Source organism: Nymphalis io, chromosome 8 (genome assembly GCF_905147045.1).
Source record: "Nymphalis io chromosome 8, ilAglIoxx1.1, whole genome shotgun sequence".
Classification (NCBI taxonomy): domain Eukaryota; kingdom Metazoa; phylum Arthropoda; class Insecta; order Lepidoptera; family Nymphalidae; genus Nymphalis; species Nymphalis io.
The window spans coordinates 12,509,729-12,531,825 of NC_065895.1; the positions used below are offsets into that span (position 1 = coordinate 12,509,729).

At 33.5% G+C, this 22,097-nt stretch overlaps 3 protein-coding genes across 5 annotated transcripts in view; 1 reads left to right on the plus strand and 2 right to left on the minus strand.

The window, feature by feature from the left end:
- Window positions 1-22,097, minus strand: part of LOC126770117 (acyl-CoA-binding protein homolog) — a 152,130-nt gene that overhangs the window by 21,783 nt on the left and 108,250 nt on the right. The window lies entirely within an intron of this gene.
- LOC126769994 (Bardet-Biedl syndrome 1 protein homolog) lies at window positions 5,267-15,520 on the minus strand. The gene is made up of 11 exons (XM_050489090.1): window positions 15,239-15,520; window positions 14,557-14,775; window positions 13,210-13,509; window positions 12,264-12,352; window positions 11,423-11,576; window positions 10,228-10,387; window positions 9,836-9,904; window positions 9,216-9,383; window positions 8,183-8,316; window positions 5,981-6,115; window positions 5,267-5,660 (listed from the first exon to the last, which is right to left on the minus strand). The coding sequence occupies exons 1-11, from the start codon at window positions 15,398-15,400 to the stop codon at window positions 5,388-5,390; spliced, it is 1,863 nt and encodes a 620-aa protein (XP_050345047.1). The 5' UTR covers window positions 15,401-15,520; the 3' UTR covers window positions 5,267-5,387.
- The window catches only part of LOC126769931 (rho guanine nucleotide exchange factor 15), a 115,266-nt gene continuing 109,112 nt past the window's right edge, over window positions 15,944-22,097 (plus strand). For 2 of the 3 annotated variants that reach the window (XM_050488924.1, XM_050488927.1), the window contains exon 1: window positions 15,944-16,073. The gene's annotated coding sequence lies outside the window, so the exon portion shown is untranslated. The remainder of the gene's footprint in view (window positions 16,074-22,097) is intronic. The other variant, XM_050488925.1, reaches the window with a different exon arrangement.

Sequence of the window (22,097 nt, forward strand, 5' to 3'; positions counted from 1 at the left end):
AACAGTAGCGAATTTCTTGACACAAAAATATAATAAAGCAATGCCTTTAACTTGAGCCTTCACCTTCTCACCATATCCTTTAGCAGTTAGACAACTACACATACTGTTAGAGATTTGTGGAAAATAGGCCTGGCAGCATATATATCGTAGCTGTCACGGACATCTTTTGTTTTTCTGCTAGCGATTGTTATGGTAGCGATTATTGAGAAGGGTAATATTAGGAAGGTTGTCGAGAGATATCGGTGTGATCTGCAAGTCATTTTACTGCATTCGTTTGTTTGAATAAGCTCCAAACCTTCTCCTCAAAGAGACAGTAGGCCTTAGCTCAGTAGTGGAACATTAACAGGTTGTTACTGTTTATTTGAATTGTTCCTTTTGAGCTTGTTAAAATGTCCTTAAATTTGTAACTATTAGTAAAATTAATGTTATAAAGTTTTTGTTATTAAAATTATCAATTCTAAAATGACATTTCATTTCTGCTAAAAATACCTATATAATTCTGTGAGTTATATTCTACAACCTGACTCACCGTTAATGAGTGAAAGTAGTGAGTTAATGAACGAAAGTAGAAAATAGTTCTTTTATAGCGGTTTTCCAAAAGTTTCCCAAAAAGCAATAAAACAAGGCAAAAAGAAGGTACACCTTTTTGCACAATACTAAACCTTAGGAATGAAAGTTAGGAGAGTTGAAACCCTGGCAAGAACATCGTGAGGATCCATGTGACCGATGAAAATTTGCCACGTGTATCCACAAGCCCGTATTGGAGTAGCGTGGTGCAGTAAGCTTTTAACCTTCTCCTCAAAAAAAAAAGGAGGCTCTAGTCCAGCATGAGGGCATTTACAAGCTTCTATTTTTGTCTTTAAAATATAATAAAATAAATAAATAAAAAATCATTCTTACAACAATCTTACGTTTCGAAATTCTTAAAATAAATACTCTTCAAATCAATGTTTTTTAGAACATAAAGAGTTCATTTAATATTTTTTACGAAAAAAAATCTGACTATAAATATCAGAAAATATAAGAAATAACTCAATTGGTTTTTTTATCAATAGGTTTTATTACAAAACTGAAGTCGTTTGCCATCGGTGAAGTATTAACACTGTGTGTTAAATAAAATTTTATATAAAGTTACTGGAACGTAAAAAAAACATCAGCAGTTGAGCAAACAACAGAACCGTTGTTGAAACGTTTTTCTGAGTAAGACTGAGGTTGCTCGATAGAAAAACATTTCAATTTGTCAAACCAGTCTATCCATTTTCGTGAAACATATAACCTTTTTCTTTTTTGAAGTGATAATATAACGAAAAAATAGTTTTAATACACATCCGTAGCGTAGTAACTGTTAATCTTTTTATGTAACAAAGTGGTAATATACTCGACGTGCGCACATACAGATACTATTTTCCTTAATATTTGCGATTATAATTCATCTCGTGCTTGACGGTGAAGGAAGACATCGTGGGGAAATCTGCATGTGTCTAATTTCACTGAAATTCTGCCACATGTGTACCACCAACCCGCATTGGAGCAGCGTGGTGAAATAATCTCCAAACCTTCTCCTCAAAAAGGAGGCCTTAGCATAGCAGTGGAACAATCACAGGCTGTTACTGTACTGTTATTTTCCTTAAGCCAAACATTCGCTGTTCTTAATAACTTATAAATTCTTATTTTTTACTTTTTTATCGCCTTCCTAGAAGAATATTAAGTCAATATTTGAAAATGGGCAAAAAGTACACAATGGTCAGCGTAGTTTTATATTACGTTAATTAATTATATGCTTTGTCAAGAAAAAACGCCAAGGCAATTATTTTTTTGCTTTAATAAGTAGAATATCATACCTACTTACAAAAATGTGTTCAATTAAAAATACTAGTTATGTTACAACGAATTCCTAAAGTAACCAAGTGAAAAAGGGTTCGTTGTTGTTTGTCATTGTTGTCCTTTAATACCCGTTATATAATTAGTAAACACACTTCTGGAAAATACGTTTAAGATAAAGTTTGAGAGTGATTAAGAAACATTGTAGACTTCTATCACGCAACAAATAGACTTGTGACGCTATTAAAATTATTTTATAGATAAAAAATGATTTTAACTTTATAGGAAAGGGTAATTAGGTAACAAACTAAAATATATGATAGTAATATACATAGTAATTACTCCGAACAAGAATATATTATCGTAACAAAAACTTTAGATGTACTTATTAAATAAAAATATAACAAAGAAGTAGTCGACAAAGTTAAGAGTTGAAAATTAATAATAAAGTTGTTTTTAAGTTAAGTAGGCAAATGGGCCACCTGATGTTAAGTGGTTACCACCGCCCATAGACATTGGCGATGTAAGAAGTATTAACCATTTCTTACAGCGACAAAACACCACCAACCTTGGGTACTAAGATCCTATGTCTCTTATGCCCGTAGTTACATTGGCTCACTCATCCTTTAAGCCGAAATGAAATAATACTAAGTGTTTTTTTTCGCGGTAGAATATCAGGTAGGGCTATGCGTAAGCTCATCTGGGTAGGTACCATCCACTCATCAGATATTCTACCGCAAAACAGCAGTACTTGGTATTGTTATGTTCTAGTTTAAAGTGTGAGTGAGCCAGTGTAATTACAGGCACAAGGGACATAACATTAGTTCCCAAGGTTGGTGGCGCATTGGCGATGTAAGCGATGGTTAACATTTCTTACAGTGCCAACGTCTATGGGTGTTGGTGACCATTTACCATCATGTAGCCCATATGCACGTCCGTCTACCTATTCTACAAAAAAAAATTGTTTAAAAAAAATAAGAATAATCTATGGTCGGTAAAAAGTTTAAGTCGGTAATTGTCATTGAGTTTGCATACTCAGTTTGTCAAAGTATAAATATAATAAATCCTATCACTTCAGAGTGTCTCGAACACCTGGAAGTTTAATTTTATATCTATAAAAATATTTTTAAGAATGATTTACTATCAATATATAAAAATTATCTCAAATAAACATGTAGTACGATTATTTCAACAGATCTCTGTGCGTAATACCGACTATCATACATTTTCTGGCAACTTTATAATCCACGAGTGTAACACATATCTCTTTTTATCAAATTTATTGCTTCTTATCGGTTTAGAATTAAACCGTTATAAAACATATTATAAAATTTAGTTAATTTATTGGTTAGTACGGCAAGTTTAAGTAGCTTACACACCGACAAAAACTCACAAATAGGATGTAAAACAATACTGTGATAATATTTATTTTTTGGTCACGACATTCTTTTCTAGCAGACATGTTTTCAAAACCATTTGGTAACTTTAAGTTTTTCACTTTTATTATTGTTTAAAACAGAAACTATATTTACAACGCTTAAGATATGTCATTAGAGATGTCATGAATTTTCCGCAGCTATTTTGTTTTTTTTTAAATATTCGAACCTTCAGCTGAGAAATATTAGAATGTAGCAAAAAATCAGGATTCGGTATTAGGTCAAATCGTACTCGTGTTTATAAATATTTATTAGCTGCTTTGTTGGTGTGATAGCCTACCATGTAGGTTATTCTGCGAGAGATAACTCGAAACCCACCCCAGAAAACGGCCGTAAAATATCATTAATTCATATGAGACATTTACCATAATAATTATAAAATTTCAAAACTACATGCATCAAAATTATATATCCCCATAAGTTGGTTGTCAAAATTTCACAGTTAAGCAATGAAGTGCTGCTGCTTAGCTAAAGGTCATGAGATTCCAGGTTCGGATAAGGAGTTAGGAAACACCTACGTAAAATATTTCTTCTTTCTGGTCATGGCAGATTGCCATTCCGTCGGAATTAATCACAATCCATATTTATGACTTTAATTAATATGATGGTCATTCTATTTAAAACCTTTACAGAAATTTCAGGCGTTTCAATTCCCTGTACAAAGTCTTGTATTTCTAGACTCACCGCTGTACGCTCATTATTAGTCTTGCTAGAAATTTAATTAAGAAGATTATCTTTCTGTACTTATATATGCCATATCACAATTATCATCATAAAAAAGTAACAGCCAAGGATTTATAATTATTACGTTTTTGGTTTTATATAATAGCTATAATAAAAAAATATGTTTTATGCACAGAATTGAAGAAATACGTGTATTATCATGTTCCAAGTCCTATTTGTTATTAATTATTTTATAATTACATTGGTATGTCACTTAGTAACCTTTAAAAAGAAATAAGGTAAATCTGATATTCGGATTAAAAGATTAAAACAAATTGTACCTAAGCACCATTTAATGATTATAGTTTCCTTATAATGATGATTTATTTATCCATTAAAATTAAGATGTCACAAGTCATTATAATTTGCACACGTTATAATATTACTACGACGGAAAGTTTTTAAAGTTTAAGTTCTTTAACGAGAATAACGTTTCCGGAAGTGTTTATTATATTGTTAATAGATTGGAAGACTAGCAAATGGGCCACCTGATGGTAAATGGTCACCAACGTCTATATACATTGGCACTGTGAGAAATACTAACCATTCTTTACTTCGGCAATGCCGCCTTGGGTACTTATGTTTTGTCCCTTGTACCTGTATTTACAACGGCAGTGAGCCAGTGTAACTACCACTTATCTAACTGGAATACAATATGAATACAATAATACGATGTAATGTTGTTTGGTGGTAGGATATATCATTATAAATTAAGTGTGTAGTACCGTGATGGGCTTGCACAAAGCCCTACCACCAAGAAGATATGAACACAAAAGTGTGCTGGAAAAAGTCTCTTCAATGAATGAACATGCATTTTATTCTAAGTTCTCATTTTAAATATCAATATATTCAAAAATACACAAAATATTCTTTATTCACTAGATAAAATTAAATATAAATATACCAATATAGATTCTACCAAGAAGAACCGACAAGAATTGTAGGAATGCGTATAGTAAGCCTACATACTAAATTTGTTTTCTACGTGATTCTTAATTAAAGTAATATACATTACAGTACAACAAGATAATATCGATCATTTCTGAACAAAATAACATCAATGTAACATTATTTAAAAAAATAAATAAAGCAACGGTTCTAGTTTATAGAGCCGAGAACGCCATTGAATGTAATACATTGACCTTAATCAGTAAAGAGGCGAGGTAGCTCCCACCCTTTAACCTTAACGCCTCCTTCTTTTGCACGGCTGTGGTACGTCTTGTGGTGTGGTGGTGGTCGACAGGCTATTTTACTTATTTTTGTAAAGAAATAAAGAAAACAACATAATATTTCAATTAGGAATTATATTTATATACGTCAATCAGTGTTTTATCTTGCTAATGCAGCGATGTAATTACTTCTTTATCGAACCTAATCACAATGTCCTCAACGCATCGCAATGACATATTACATTGTACTATCGTCATCTTGTTTAAAATCGCTCGAGGCTTGTATTTTGTCGTATGGTATCATCATGGGGTCTGTGGGGGGCATCGTTACCGTTGCTGCCAGTACGGGGTTAGATTTCCCGTCCTTCAAAAGAAGTATTTTTATGAGCGACCCCTCGCCTGCTTGTCCGGTGACGTTGCGGAAAAAATTATCGGGGTTTAAATTTTCGCCGAATATCTCCTCGACCTTTGCGGGAAACTTGAGTTGGTTGCCCGGCGATATAAGAGGAACCTGAAAATTTTAAAGATTTGTAGGGGTGATGAGGATACAAGATCAGAAAGAGATGCAAGATGAAGTTAATGCCATATTACATACTAGAATGAATTGCTGATACACTTTGTGTTAGAAAAAGTAATTATCCTATGGATAAATTAAAATTGTAAACACTACAACAATCATTATTTCTGTTGATTATTAACAAATAATTACAAAAACTTAACCTCCAGAAATATATTAAATTAAGAAAAATATGAATGGAAAATATGTTATCTGTTTCTTTAGTGTTGCTATTTGTCTAAAATATAGAAAAAAAGGAAATATATGTAAAATACCTTGATATAAGGGTTATAGACTTTATAAACTGTGGAATGCACGAGAAACAATATGGAGAGCCCTAATACAGCCTTATCTGTCGACGTGTTCTCCACTATTAATGTCACGCGGAAAACCGGACCCAGCCCTTCAACCTGAAGAAAATAACTTACGTGTATATACAGGTAGTAATCAAATCAAAATCAAAATATTCTTTTACTTAAATAGTCTTAGTAGGTAATATTTTTCAAGAATGAATCGCAATGTGGATTTTTTCCGAGAACCGATAAGATAATTTGTAGTGGGTACCTAATATATAGAACAAATTGTATATACTTTTAAATGAATTATAAGTGATGTTAAGTCTATTGTTATTATTATATAACTAGCAATACCCCCGGGTATCACAAGCATAGAATTCAGTTTGTGACGAAAAACATTTCAAATCAGCCATTATAACGTACAGAAGACCTATTTGAATTGTGCACATAAAATATTTTAATTATGAATAATGTTTTTATCAAACTCAACATAATATATGCTACAGGTCATAGTTTAGGCAAATACCTAACAGTTCTTATTATATATTAATATATTTGATGTCCATATTATGTCAAATATTAATATAACAATTATACAGTCGCATTTCAACACTTTTTATCAATAGTGTACTGATATCAGATAAATACCTTTATCGTAAGTTTTAGATCTTTAAAAATAGGACACAACTATTGTCGTAGGTTATGTAGGTTATACCACACCAAAAAATAATTCCGTATTATCCAGGAAGCCATGTGTCAAGATGGCCTGGTAGATAGAAAGATACTATAATTGGTATAGACCAAAGATCGAGAAACCTGGGCAAGCACCACGGAATTTTCCTGTGCTTAATTTACGTGGGATGCAGAATCTGTGTGAATAGACTGGCGGAATAAGCTCCAAGTCTCCTTAAGAAAATATGAAAATCTAGAATACGTAATGTTGCTACGAATTCTCTTCGCTAATAACGAATGTTGAAGAGAGTTCGGTGAATGCACTACGGTATAACAAAAGCAACAAGTAGATACTTATTTTTTGTACAATATCGTCTGAAGAAGACGAAGAAGAAATTTCAGTAGTCACTGTGAAATGTTTTTGAGCCACGAGAGGTGAAGAAATTTCACCTACAAGGTACAAGAAACATGCCCGGAAACTGAAGCCGTCTCATTCAAAGTTATTTGAGCTCGTTTGAAAGTATATAATTATGTATCAATTATTTAAATAATCAGTTATCGATATTCGATAACGGTTTCGCTTGGATTACCGCAAAGAAAATTTCCATTCCGATATTATCAGTATCAGTATCAGTTAATTGAAGGCAGAAGCCGAGATGGCCCAGTGGTAAGAACGCGTGAATCTTAACCGATGATCGTGGGTTCAAACTTAGGCAAACATCTCTGAATTTTCATCTGCTTAATTTCTGTTTATAATCCATCCTGTGCTTTTCGGTGAAGGAAAACATTGTGAGGAAACCTGCATGTGTCTAATTTCACCGAAATTCTGTCACCTATGTATTCCAGCAACCCGCATTGGAACATCGTGGTGGAATAAGATCCAAACCTTCTCCTCAAAAAGGGAGAGGAGGCCATAGCCCAGCAGTAGGACATTTACAGGCTGTTACTGTAACTGTACTGAAGACATTAACATATCATAGTCAATACATTAAGTTTCGTCCGCATATTTTAGTTGACGTGATCAACTGTAGTAAAAAAACTGTAATAAAATATTTCAATCCACGATGACGCCATTTTTCCAATCGCCACAGAGCACGTGTAAGTGCAACATAAGCTGTAATAAGGGGGGGGGGGGGGGTGTCGTAGATTGAACTAACCAAACAGTTTTCCTATTAAATTGGCCTAAGATGTCATGTCCTTTGTACCTGCAGTGACACTGGATCGCTCACCCTTCATACCGGAACACAACAATGTTCGGTGGTAGAATATGAGGTTGTAACGGGGTGTTACCCACCCAGACGGGCTTGCGCCAAGCCCTGTCATCAATTAAATTGATTTCGGATCAGTTATATATTTTGATCTCGAGTCTAAAATTTACGTGTCGTTTTTCTTTAAATATAAAATACTATCCGAATTATCCTATATCATTATGAAACCATATATATCTAATACCATAACCAATAAAACTATATAAAACTAATATATCACTGGAAATAATAAATAGCATACCTCAGCTGACAATCGTATCGGCTCCATATTTCCGGCTCCAATAGAATTTTCAGACTTTGTGTGAGCTTCCAAAAGAGTCTTTGCTGATAACAGCCTTAGTCTGTTGAGCTCGTGTTGAAAGTTTATATGCATCGCTTCAAATATAATATTTTTTTATATTAAAACATTTCATTATGTATTCAAAATATAACAAGTTGAGTATTTAAATGATTACACACAAATCAAAATTAAAAACAGCTACTGTTCAAACTATTACCGCCAGTATAGTGGCAAGAATGCTAGCGTTATCCCATAAAATGATCCCATACGTTATCCCATAAAATCACAATTCCATTTCTCTGGGTGAAAATGAACCAAAACCAGTAAACCAGTGGTGGTATTGGATTTTAATAGTCGAATACATAATACGAAAATCGCTCTTCGGATTTCGTTATTTATTATATAAGTGTGTTGTGATATATCTTCAAATAATATACATCTCTAATCCCGAGAATGAAGTTTTAATATCCAAAAAATAAAGGAGCTACTCCCAAATAATTTGTCACTGTTAATTATTTACTTTGGAGAGAATTATTAACCATTCCTAAAGCCAATAATTGGTCACCAATCTTGTTTGGAACTAAGAACTTTTTTTTTATAGTATAGGAAGGCGTACGAGCATATGGGCAACTTGATGGTAAGTGGTCACCAACGCCCATACACATTGGCATTGTAAGAAATGTTAACCATCGCTTACATCACCAATGCGCCACCAACCTTGGGAACTAAGATGTTATGTCCCTTGTGCCTGTAATTACACTGGCTCACTCACCCTTCAAACCGGAACACAACAATACCAAGTACTGCTGTGCCCTTACGCCTAAAATAGTTAGTGAAATTAAGAGTTCACCGTCTATTTTTCGGATTGAAAACAACAAAATCAAGTATTGTGATTTAGTGATAGAATAATTAATGAGTGGATGACACCAACTCACGCGCTAACAAAAATCCCAGTTTACACATCAACTACAAGACCTTGTCGCATATTACTTACGTATAGCATTCTCCCGTTCCCTCATAGACTGTTCTAGAAACAGCTTCGACTTTTTTGGTATGAGCCATGGCTTCTGTCCAACGGTCACACTAATAGACGGTTCGATTCCGGCTGCGTGAGTGTTGAAGTCCGCGGTTCGTTTAAGGATTTTCAACATTAAGTTGCCATCTGAAAGTTAAAAAAAAAGAGATATTTTTTGTTATTATTAAGCCCGTAAGTTACCTGTAGCTTACACCAGAAGCATTCCAGGTGCCAGCTAGTGCGAGATACTAGTACTTTTTTACGCAGTGGAAACCTTCATAAAGGTACCCAGCTCCCATGGGGGGGGCGGAACTGGGTTATGTAGGATTATTACCCACTAAAACCACTGCAATGGCCGTCCTCGGCACGGATTGGAGAGGCTGCGGGATCGTGTTGATATAACGCATCCGCGGCCTCTCCCGTGCTGCTCGGCGGAGCTCTCCTCAGGGGGCGAAGGTAAAGTATAGTATATATATAGTAAAAAAAAATAAAAGTTAAATTACTGGTCTTATTTTTTCACGCTCACCTTTTCCTAGGTTTTATTATACGAGTAATTAAATATGGCGTATATTATAAAAAAATATAAAATTGTCACCTACTTGCAGTTACGATGGTGAAAACATGTTCCTCTTGACCAAGTTGTCCAAACTTCATCACCGATACTACATCTGATAAATATATAAAAGTTACATTATGAAGGTCATTTACCGGATGAAGTAAAAAAAAATATGTGTATGAATGCTCGCTAAGCTGGTTCTGAACGTACACTTTGCATGATAAATAGAGATAAATAAAATATTTTAATCGACTTCTATTCGTTCATGACCTGTTCATCCGATTGAATTAAAATCACGCAAAGCGTGCGGGGAAATCATTTACAACAAAATTTACATTGCAACGCATGCATAGCAAGTGCATTGCATTACATAACATCAATAAGATTAATTAATACAATTAATGAGGAAGTATACATTATTATTTGACAACGGACCTCTTATAAATATGGTATCCCTCCGAGCCTTCCCCTCGTACAGATGAACGTGCCCAGAGTTCAACGCTACGGCCGTCAAAGTCACACCCAAATGCATTAACGGTAAAAGAGTCATCGCTACTGGACGATGTTCCAGCGATATGGACCATACTTTTTTACCCTTAAAAAAAGTCACAAAGAAATAACATGATATTCTACCGCTTAACGCAATACTCAGTATTGTTGCGTTCCGATTTGAAGGATGAGTGAGCCAGTAACTACATGCACAAGGGACATAACATCTTCGCTCCCAAGATTGGTGGTGCATTGGCGATGTAAGGATTGGTTAAAAATAATGTCCTCAAGACCGATTTCAGCCATGGCAGCCAATTTCAAGAGAGATTAGCCAACTACGCAGGAGATATTATAATGCACAAGTGTGTGCGCAAACACAGGTGCACTCTCTATTCCCTAACTCTCATAATCCGATGGGACGGCAATCCGACACGACCGAAAAGAGTTCAGGCGCAGGACCAACGGCTTTACGGGCTTTCCGAGGCACGGGAGTGTACACACTCCCAACTTCCAGACTCCGGGCTGCTACTGAGCATTTTCTGACAGAAAAACCCAATAACTTTTTATTGTTACCTGACCTGGGAATTGAACCCAGGACCTCCGGATCTGCGGCCTTACATCAAGCCACTAGACCAACGAGTAAAGTTAAGTTAATATTTCTTACATCGCCAGTGTCTATGGACGATGATGACTACTTAACATCAGGTTGCCCATTGGCCCGTCCACCTACCTATAACATTATAGCGCCAAGGTCTATTGGCGATGATGACCATTTATTATCAGGACTAATGGACCAGCCAGTCTGCCCACATATTTTATTTAAATAAACCACGAGGGTGATACTGTATTGAGGGTGACAATTCAACGACCATTATATTTAAAATAATTTTTATAAATCAGTAAAACGTTTTAAAAAAACGAATTCTATATGGAAAAATTTGAGCTCTTACCCTCTACACATACTTCCCTTATAGGCATATATATACTCGTACATACATATATATATATGTGTAAGCCCAATACAACAAGACATAACTTTACATAGTATATTGGTAGTGGTATTATTAGTGGTAATGGTGGTAGAAATATATCGTTATTATTGCGGGCGCAAGCAGCAGACATATTAGACTTTAATAGATACCTTTCTGCTGTAGCATGCCAAGGTGCCATCGGTGGATATGACCATCACGCTGTTATCTGACGTCATCACTTCTATGGTGACGATGTTGTCATCCGTATTGAACAAGATACGACCCTCTTTCCACTCTCTTTTCAATAAACAGACCGATTTTTCTCTGAAATACCAAAGAACTTACATTTTATTGCAAACAGATAATTTAATAACATGTTTTGCGAGCTATTTATAAATCAAGCGTGCATAAATATTATTATTAATAACAATAAACTTTTTTATATTCTAATCAAGAAATATTCAACCCAGGACACGTTTTACACATTAGCATGTCAGCACTATAAAATGTTATATGTGTGGTAACTCTATTTCTTGATTCCTGTTAGAATCGTTTTTTTTATTAAAATTAAAAGCCTTTTTGCTCCAAAAAGAGCAGTGAAACATATTCTTACTAAAATTATAAATGTAATGGTGAGTTTTTTCTTACATTGTTATGTCTAAACTACTCAACTTTGCTACGAAATTTTAGCAACACGTCGTCAGAGGTACGGAAAAGGACATAGGGTATCTATCACCTACCTCCCTTTCCGTGGGAGGAAACTAGTAATTCGTATATCATAACTAGATAAGCTACCGGCTAATAAACCTATATATTTTTCTTTAGATTATATATTATTAACGAAAACATCCAACAAGAAATATAAAAATTCCAAATTTTGGTGATATGGTGGACTAAGAGATTTGACGTACGAGATTTAAAAGAGATTTACAAATTTTATTTGTGTGTAATATTCATGCAATATCTAGGGTGCCAATAAAAACAAACAAACGTGCGTATTTGTAGATTCACCTCGTAGCTACCGTTATTCGGTAGTCAACATTATACAGGCCTGTTGCTACTATCTGATACGGAGTTTTCTTGACTGTGCATAACTTTGCCTGTGTTACATGTATAAAGATTTCATGTTTAGACAATTACAGCCTATTTTATAATTTACAGAAATATTATAATAATTAATATGTTAATTTTTAAGAAGTATTTATTAATTATATAAATAGATAAAAAACATAGACTAAATAAATTAAATTATGCGCAAAGTAATTTGTCCGGACAGGAATTTGCCAGGACGTGCCAGGAGGCTGATAGAATACGACACATTGGTCGAGTCTAGACTCCAAAGTATCGAACATCGACGTGTGGTTGCATCACTTTCAGTCTTCTAATGTACCCGACATTTGGGAGAATGTGCGCAGGAATTACATGAACTAATTCCTTCCGGCCCCTTTTACTATCGAACGGCCAGGCAAACGCGAACAAAGCGCCATAGGTACACTGGCGCTTTGAATCCACATTCATCATTCGGACTGCGGAATGTGAAACTGTGGAATGCTTTGCCTGAGTCCGTATCTCCTGATAGGTACAACGTTGTTGTCTTCAAAACCAGAGTGAACAGGTTACTTTTAGGCAAGCGTGCTACATCCTAGACCGTGTCGATGCTTAAGATCAGGCAAGTCAATGCTTGCCTATTAAGTGTAAAAAAAAATATCCACAAATTACTACACATATATAAGTAGATATTTTTAAGATCATGAGAGAAAAGTACGTCTGGCAAATTGGCTACATATGGAATACGCAAAGTGTGCGATTACAATTACGGAAACAGTCAATTGTCTAGAAGTCTTCAGGCCGGCCAACTTAAATTGCGCGTTCTTTACTAATGTAACTCATCAATGCGTTATCAAAAAAGGTTGTATATTGTGACAACTTACAATTCTAATGATACTATAAAACTTACCAAATGAATTTGTGTAAAGGTCTGTGGATCGAGCACAATTAATTCCCCATCTTCTGTACCCACAACAAGACAGCTCATTGCATACTTGTCAACTGAGCACATTTTCAAAGTAGTCATGCAAGATATTTCCGAGAGGGTTTTCTTTGGTAATTCTGCATTATCCAAAAATTCAAGTTGCTGCTCTAAGGTCAGTTCCAGGAAATGTCTTGATTGAGAACTTAGAATTTTATGTGGCATGTTGTGCAGATTGTCTATAAGTGTGTACACTTTCTCCTCCTTATGGTTTGCCGGATCTGTAAGCTGGATATAAGAAATTGCTTTTAATTTAAAAACAAAATATATACATAAGTGAAATATACATATATAATATCTTTCTAGGTATGCATGACACAGAACTAGAAATATACTATATTTCAAACCATATACTATAATTCTAAAAGTAGACCACTTCTTATTTATTGTGCACATACCACTATTATGAAACCACATCCTACCATAATATTGCTTCTCTTAGCATAATCGTTATTTCTATATATGCAGCTCAAAATATGAAAAGAAGCAAGCAACTTGGCAAGCCAGGATAAGAGATAGCTAGGTGATCATAAATTTTCCCAAAACAAGTAAATTTAACTTGTATTTTTCTATAATATAATAATAATAGTATCCTCCCAGGATACTATTTTTATCATTTTTCACACAAAGCCATCTGATCCTAAATTAAGCTTGTACGAAGCATGTACTATGGAAACCAGACAACTGATATACTACATATACTAATTTTCTTTTGTAAATACATACTTATATAGATAATTACACCCAGACTCAGGACAAACAGACATGATCATGCACACAAATATCTGTCCTGGGTGGGAATCGAACCCACAACCTTCGGTGTGAAAGGCAAGCATCCACCAACCACGCCAACCGACTCATCATATAGTTTTACTTTGTTTTAAATTATTTTTCAATGATAATCAAATTTTGACCCAGGCAGTTTAATGAAAACAAAAAAAATATTAGCAATATTTTTAGCTTTGTCAAATTAGATACAATATTTGACTATGAAAAATAAAGTAAAAATCTTTAGATATCACACTTTTAGGCTAATGCCTCTTTTCTTATTAAGTGACACATACACAAGATTTTCATCTGACATATGCAGGTTTCCTTACAAAGTTTGCCTTCACAACTGTGAAAACAAATTAAAACACAAAATTCTATGAAAATTTAGTGGTGCTTGCCTGGATTTAAAACCATGATAATTGGCTTAAATTCATATGATCAAACCACTTGGCCATTACTGGCAATTTATAATATAAAATCATTAACGGAACAAAAATTAACAACCTGTTTCCAGATCTCCATTTCACTAGAATTTAGCTCCATAGTAGGCAGATAATACTTGTAGAATAACTTTAAGTTTCTATAAATGTAAATACAAGAAGAAAATGCAACAGCTATTAGGGGTAATGTTCTTGGTGTGGAGTCACTGGAGTAGATATTTTCCACCCCTAGTGGTAAATCTGGTAGGGCAATATCAGATAGCTGCATGGCACCTTTAAATATCTGTAAAAGTAAATAAAATGCAATGTTAAAAACATTGAATAAAAATGACTGTCCATGAAAAACAAAACATATTTTTAACTAATCAAAAATTAGTAATAGGAATAAAAAATATCCTATAAAAAACACAATGAATATAGTAATATTTACAATAAAACAGTACAGTAACGGCCTGTGAATGTCCCACTGCTGGGCTAAGGCCTCCTCTCCCTTTTTAAGGAGAAGGTAATATTCAACAGTATTTAAATAAGAGTAAGCATATCAAATTCAGTACTAACATTTTTATGTTCTAGTATACATTGGATTCCCAAATGGTACAAAATAAAAAAAATATATAGAGAGTTATAAATTAAATTGTTATGCAATAATCTAAAAAAAATGAAGTAAGCAAATGCAATAGTTACCAATAAATTAATGTAAACAAAAATTACATCCATAATTTCGAGAAAGATAAAATAAAAAATACCTTTAATCTCGGACCTTCATCACCTCTTCCTAAGTCACCAATAAGAAGTTTAAATTCATTATCGTTTTGTAAATCAGTGAGAGTCAAATTAGAAGGTAAAGTATTAATATCTATATCGTCCGTAGCTGCTTCAACATCTAACCAACGGCTCATACCTCCCATTATCTCTCTTTCAAATGTCTATTTCTTTATTATCATTTATATATATATATAGTTATTAGAAAAAAAATCCATTCAAAGAGTATCTAAGCTTCAAAAAATATAATTTCATACTTTATTTTGTATTTGGTTTCCTTGACGACTATTTGACAATTTTGACAATTGATGTAATGTTTTTTAAGTTGTTCCCATTTCAAGTAAGGCAAATGATTACCACCAGACCACAATGATTTTTCGATTTATCATCTTAATTTGTAAATCCTAATTTTTAACTCAAATTAGAATTTGTTACAATTTCTTGCGTGGCAATACTAACATATTTTATGAAGTAGTTTGGCCGTGTTTTAATTATACATAAAAAACAATGTAAAAAATATCCAGTATTTGAAATACATTATAAATGATTTATACGCAACTTTGGGATTTAGTATTTAAGTTGAAAATCTAATCATCTATGTCAAATAGAAACCGTCGTTCTGACAATTTTATTATGACATTGACAATTATCTGCAAATGCAAACTTCCTACCGCGGCTGAGTTTTGTTATTCAGTTATGTTAAAATTGTTTTGTTAAAGTGGAGAGTTATCTATGTGTTTTTTTTTGCATTATGTTCGTAATTAACAAAAAGTTAAAAGTACTTAGTGTTAACAAACATTTGTGCAAGTTGTATAAATGGTAGGTATTGTTTAAATTTTATCTCTAATTTTGTAACAGTTATTATACTCTTTGTAGTAAGCAAAAAGTATGTAATATAAAATTGAATAATTAACAATATATCTGTAAATGTCTAACTTCTTAATTTAAATTACTTTATCTGTTTGTTAATTAATAAACATAACAATATTATGAAAAATAAGTGTTATATATACTATTTAAATTTCCGATAATCTTTAATGTCAAAATATAAACTTTGTTTATTTATTAAAGTGTATTGTATTGTATTATTATAGCAAACAATAAGCGAATGTAAACATCAGTTTTCATGTTTTTACGAATTATTTATTGTGCATTGATGACTCGTTGGTCTAGTGGCTTGATATAAGGCCGCAAATCCGGAGGTCCTGAGTTCAATTCCCAGGTCGGGCCAATAAAAAAATTATTAGGTTTTTCTGTTAGAAAATTCTCAGTAGCAGTCCGGAGTCTGGAAGTTGGAAGTGTGTTGTCTCGTGCTTTGGAAAGCATGTTAAGCCGTTGGTCCTGCGCCTGCACTCTTTTCGGTCGTGTCGGATTGCCTTCCCATCGCTTTAGGAGCTAATGCGGACTATACTGCACGAAATCTCAAAACTAAACTAGCTTAACACCATTAAATAATGCTGTTGCTGTCTCATGTGAGACACTAAAACATAAACACCAAGACAAACATAGACACATAAAAAGCATAGAAATTCCTTCAGTACTATTATGTTAGCTTAGAAATTGTGTTCACTAGAAACATGCATTACTGTAATTTTGCAACTTTATATAGTGATTGAAAGGTTTAACATATCTTAGAGGATTCCATCAGCTTATCATTAAGTAAACAGGATGTTATAATGTTCTTAGCAATTTTAGATTGCCGTTGAAATTTATGATCATTATAGAATATATGAACAATTTACACTTTGCTTTAAACTAAAAACTGCATATTTATGATTAAATATACTAAACTACTTTTCGTAGTGCTTAAAGAATTATGTCTTCAAGAATATTATGTAAGAAGTTTCTTTATTAATAGTAGTATATAGGAAATTGTTTTCCTTAGTTTGTGGATTTAGTGTGTGGGCCACCAACTTAACAAGCAAAACCTTTTCAATACAAAATTCAAGTTGAAATAAATTTAATACAAAATTTAAGTCAAATTGTTAGAGCACTTTCCGAGGTATACAAAATAAATTTACACAAGAATTGCGCAAAAGGTACATGCCACCTTCATTCCCGAGGTTGGTGGTGCATTGTTGATGTAAGGAATGATTAATATTTGGTACACCACAAACGTTTTTGGACTGTGGCGATCACTTAACATCAGGTGGCCCATTTGCCTGTCCACCTTTCTATAACATAAAAGCATATAAAATAAAATTTAATTGCAAAGTGCATTCACTTTTACGTGATTTAATTACGTAATTAAAATGAGTAATAAATTTATCCTAAATAGTGATTATTTAGATATAGAGACAAAAAACTAATTTATTAATAGTAGTGAGTGAAATTCTTTCGATAATTTTTATAAGAATATGAATGATATGTATAAAAAGTCATCTTTCTGTGCCATCCTGTTTTCAATTCAATTCTAATGGAAGTTCAGAATTTTGCACACGTAAAGGCGGCAGTTGGTGTACCTACAGACTTAATAAACATGAAATCTACAAAAAGGTCAAAATCCGCAAACAATTAATCATATCGAAATATTTGCTTATTTACAAAGAACGTAACACGACGGTAACGAAAAAACGACAAGTAGACGAAAACACATACGCTATTCCCGATTTTTACACGTGTTGCAATTGTAATTAAATAACGTCTCTGAATGTCTTGCCGGTTCTTTTCTATAGAATCTTCGTTCCGAAACATTGGTAGCCATACTAATATTATAAATGCGTTTTTTTGTTACACTATCACGTCTTAACTACTCAACCGATCATCATGAAATTTGGCATATACGTTGTCTGAAGCACAGAAAAGGATATGGAGGTTTTTAACGCTTCCCCTCCCCCCCCCCTTTTACACTCTTAGTCGCGGGTGGAATTTAGTTTATAATCTGTGAAATCACGACTTAAAAGTGCTTCTTAGAGCATATTTGAATAAAGTATACGTTGATATCGATAAATCTGCAACGACAATTTAATGGTCGCCATAAAGGTTTTTCAATTAGTATTATAGTAATTACTATATAATGAAATCGTAAGCAGCACTTAGTTAAGGATAAAGAAGTATTATTTCAAATCACGACAGTTACTTTCGCGATGACTCACGTCAGAAGGTAAAACTCGGAGAGTGGTTTCGCTAGTTTGGTTTTTATATTATTTTGTTTGCCGATTGTAGATGAAATCGTTTTGTTCGTTTTGAGTCACAAACCGGCTCACTATGGCTTAAGGCTTATATTTTCCCGAGAATACGTTATAAAGGGCTTGCGTGTGCTTTTTAATAAATACTAGTTCGGTACGTCGCTGAAACTAGCCGACAGAGCTAGCCGACAGATGACATTCCTGAGCCTAAACTTTTCTACGCGACTGTACTGTACTTTGTTGCTTATATAACTCTTGAACGCGTCGACTAAGAATCTTGAAATTTTGTATGCAAGTTAATAAAAGATACCCAAACGATCTCGTTTACGTTTGATTACTATCTAGTAATCACAAAAATGCGGCGCAGAAATCTTAAGCATTTTTTTTTAAATTTTCTTGCGGTAAAGGGAGCACGGTCTATTGAGCATGGCTACTATGCATATAACTCTTGAACGCGTTGACTTATAATGCATAAATGCATGCTCCCTTTACCGCAAGAAAATTAAAAAAAAAATGCTTAAAATTTCTGCGCCGCATTTTTGTGATTACTATCTCTTTTGGGTATCTTTTATTGACTTGCATACAAAGTTTCAGGTTTCTAAGTCAACGCGTTCAAGAGTTATATGCATAGTAGCCATGCTCAATAGACCGCGCTCCCTTTACCGCAAGAAAATTTAAAAAAAATGCTTTAAATTTCTGCGCCGCATTTTTGTGATTACTATCTCTTTTGGGTATCTTTTATTGACTTGCATACAAAGTTTCAGGTTTCTAAGTCAACGCGTTCAAGAGTTATATGCATAGTAGCCATGCTCAATAGACCGCGCTCCCTTTACCGCAAGAAAATTTAAAAAAAATGCTTTAAATTTCTGCGCCGCATTTTTGTGATAACTATCTCTTTTGGGTATCTTTTATTGACTTGCATACAAAATTTCAAGATTCTTAGTCAACGCGTTCAAGAGTTATATAAGCAACAAAGTACAGTACAGTCGCGTAGAAAAGTTTAGGCTCAGGAATGTCATCTTTCGGCTAGCTCTGTCGGCTAGTTTCAGCGACGTAGTTCGGTAACTGATATACTCTCTTAACTTTAATGGTCAGACCTGGAATTAGAGATCCAAGACACTTTGACAATTAAGGTCTCCATTCCGAAACACTTAGAGATATTTTTTTTGGCTGGATGGGGTCCGTCGGTTGGCAGGACCCCTAGGCCGGTGCCGTGTAGGCATAAATGCGGCGCTATTAATGGGTGTTCTTTATATTGTATGTCTTATTTTTTATGTCTTTTTATTTGTCTTAAATGCCATCAAATAAACAATTTGTCCTCGAAATATATACAAGTATAGCCTTTCCTTTTTTTTCAGTTAAACCTTATTTTTATTGAATAATTAAATAAGTATATACAAATATTACTGTAGTTTCATTTATAAATAGCAATCGATTATAATTTTGCTTTTCTTTCGATTATGTAAGACAGCAATAAATTTGAAAAATACTACATCGTCTATTACATTTCCCTGTAAATGAATTAATAGTTCATATTAAGTTTTAGCACGCAATGATAAACATATCTATAGATCACCATCATAGTGATTAATTGACTGTACAGTTATGCTTTATCAATTTCCGTTCATTTGCTTTGTAATTAAACACGGATTTAAACAGTTAAAATATTACATTTTAATACAAACATTAAAATAAAAATCAAATTTAAAACGTAGTATTTTTTTTATTATAATCATATTATAATATCGTATTTTGCTTACTTATTAATTTGTGTTCCTAGTAAACGAATAGCAGTTTAATTTTTGTTGATGGTAGGGCCTTTACAAGCCCGAACATTACTAGTCATCGCATATACCATGCGATTATCTGATAGGATATCCATCGGAATAATGGGAGTAAGTGAATAAAAAAACAAAAACTTATGTTCTCTAATATTACGTGCGCAGTTAGGTGATCCTTGAGATTGACCACCGTGGTTGAAATCCAAAGAGAAAGATGACATTCATAGCTTTACTATAACTGGTAAATATATAGTCTCATATAGATTGATCTTTTTTTACTTCAACTTAAAACGTAATTTATGACATACCTACATAAAGTTCAAGATGGCGTGTGTTTTTTTATTCAACCACAGCACTTCCCATATATATTATCCGTAAATGCATTATTCTCTCAATCTCCATAACTTCACAGTCGCTCAGCGTCGTGATTAGCAACGGTTCACCGAGACCGATAACATGTCACGGTTTTGTTATACTGAGCAAGTAAAATATTCTTCGAGTTATTGATTAAAATGGCTTTTAAATCCTTTCCAAAATTTTCTAAATTTTATCGATTCGAATTAAACTTTCGATACCTCATTACTTGTTCCATATATTTACTAAATTTATATATTGTAAGAATATCTAAAGATATATTTGCCCAAAATCTAGTCCACATATAATACTAATTTTACGTTATTATATATATATATATATATATATGTATTTATATATATAATGTTATTGGTCCACATTTCTATATATGTATATATAGAGCGATTGTACTTGTGTAAAATGTACATTGTTTTGGGTTTCCCCATCTACGACCGAAAGATTAAACACATAAAGAATTATTTTATTATTCTTATGTAATTTTTCTTTCCGTTTAAATTTAAATAGCCATATATTAAAAAAGTAAATTTCTTTGGTCGTAAATTCTGCATACCGACATTAATTTAGTAAAATGACGGCTCAATAAAACCGATTTAGATAAGATACATTTTAATTAAATTAAAGCCGAGATATCCCAGTGGTAAGAACGCGTGAATCTTAACCGATGATCGTGGGTTCAAACCCGGGCAAGCACCACTGAATTTTCATGTGTTTAATTTGTGATTATAATTCATCTCGTGCGTTACGGTGAAGGAAAACATCGTGAGGAAACCTGCATGTGTCTAATTTCACTGAAGTTCTGGCACATGTGAATTCTACCAACCCGCATTGGAGCAGCGTGGTGGAATAAGCTCCAAACCTTCTCCTCAAAAAGAGGAGAGGAGGCCTTTAGGCCAGCAGTGGGACATTCACAGGCTGTTACGGTACGGTACGGTACATTTTAATTAAATTTATTAAATAAAAGCAAGTATTAATCAAGATTCGAGAATCAACCAACCAACCAAATGATATGGAACAAAAATCATGCTTACGTTTGTTAAGCGTATTATAAACTAGAGATGAAACGGATGTCTGCGGACGTTTACTATCCGGCCTCCGGTCATTCTTAATAGCATCCCGTCAAACGAATACTATCCGACGGGTTAGTGCGTACCAAAATTTGCAAAGGCAAGCATTGTACTGCAAAAGATTTATTGATTTATAAAAATGATGATTGAAATTTTTAGTTAAAGTTAATCATTACATCGGTTAACAGCAAATTTAATCGTTCTCTCTACTTGTATTATTTCGTTTACCAGTTAACCAAGAGTTAACGAACTTGAATCTTTAGCTGATGTAGAATTGTGAATATTTATTTTTAAAAAATACTAGTATCTGATGTTCATATTATCATTTCAGTTTTAGCTTATGAGTTTAATCGATGATTTCATTTAACAATAAATTTTATTGACTTAAAATTTCCTTACAGTGAAAACTTAAATCAAATTATTTTCAAATCTGAAGTTAGTGTCATCAAATTTTTAAACCGCCAAGTATATTTGCGTTTATCGATTTTGCGAGTT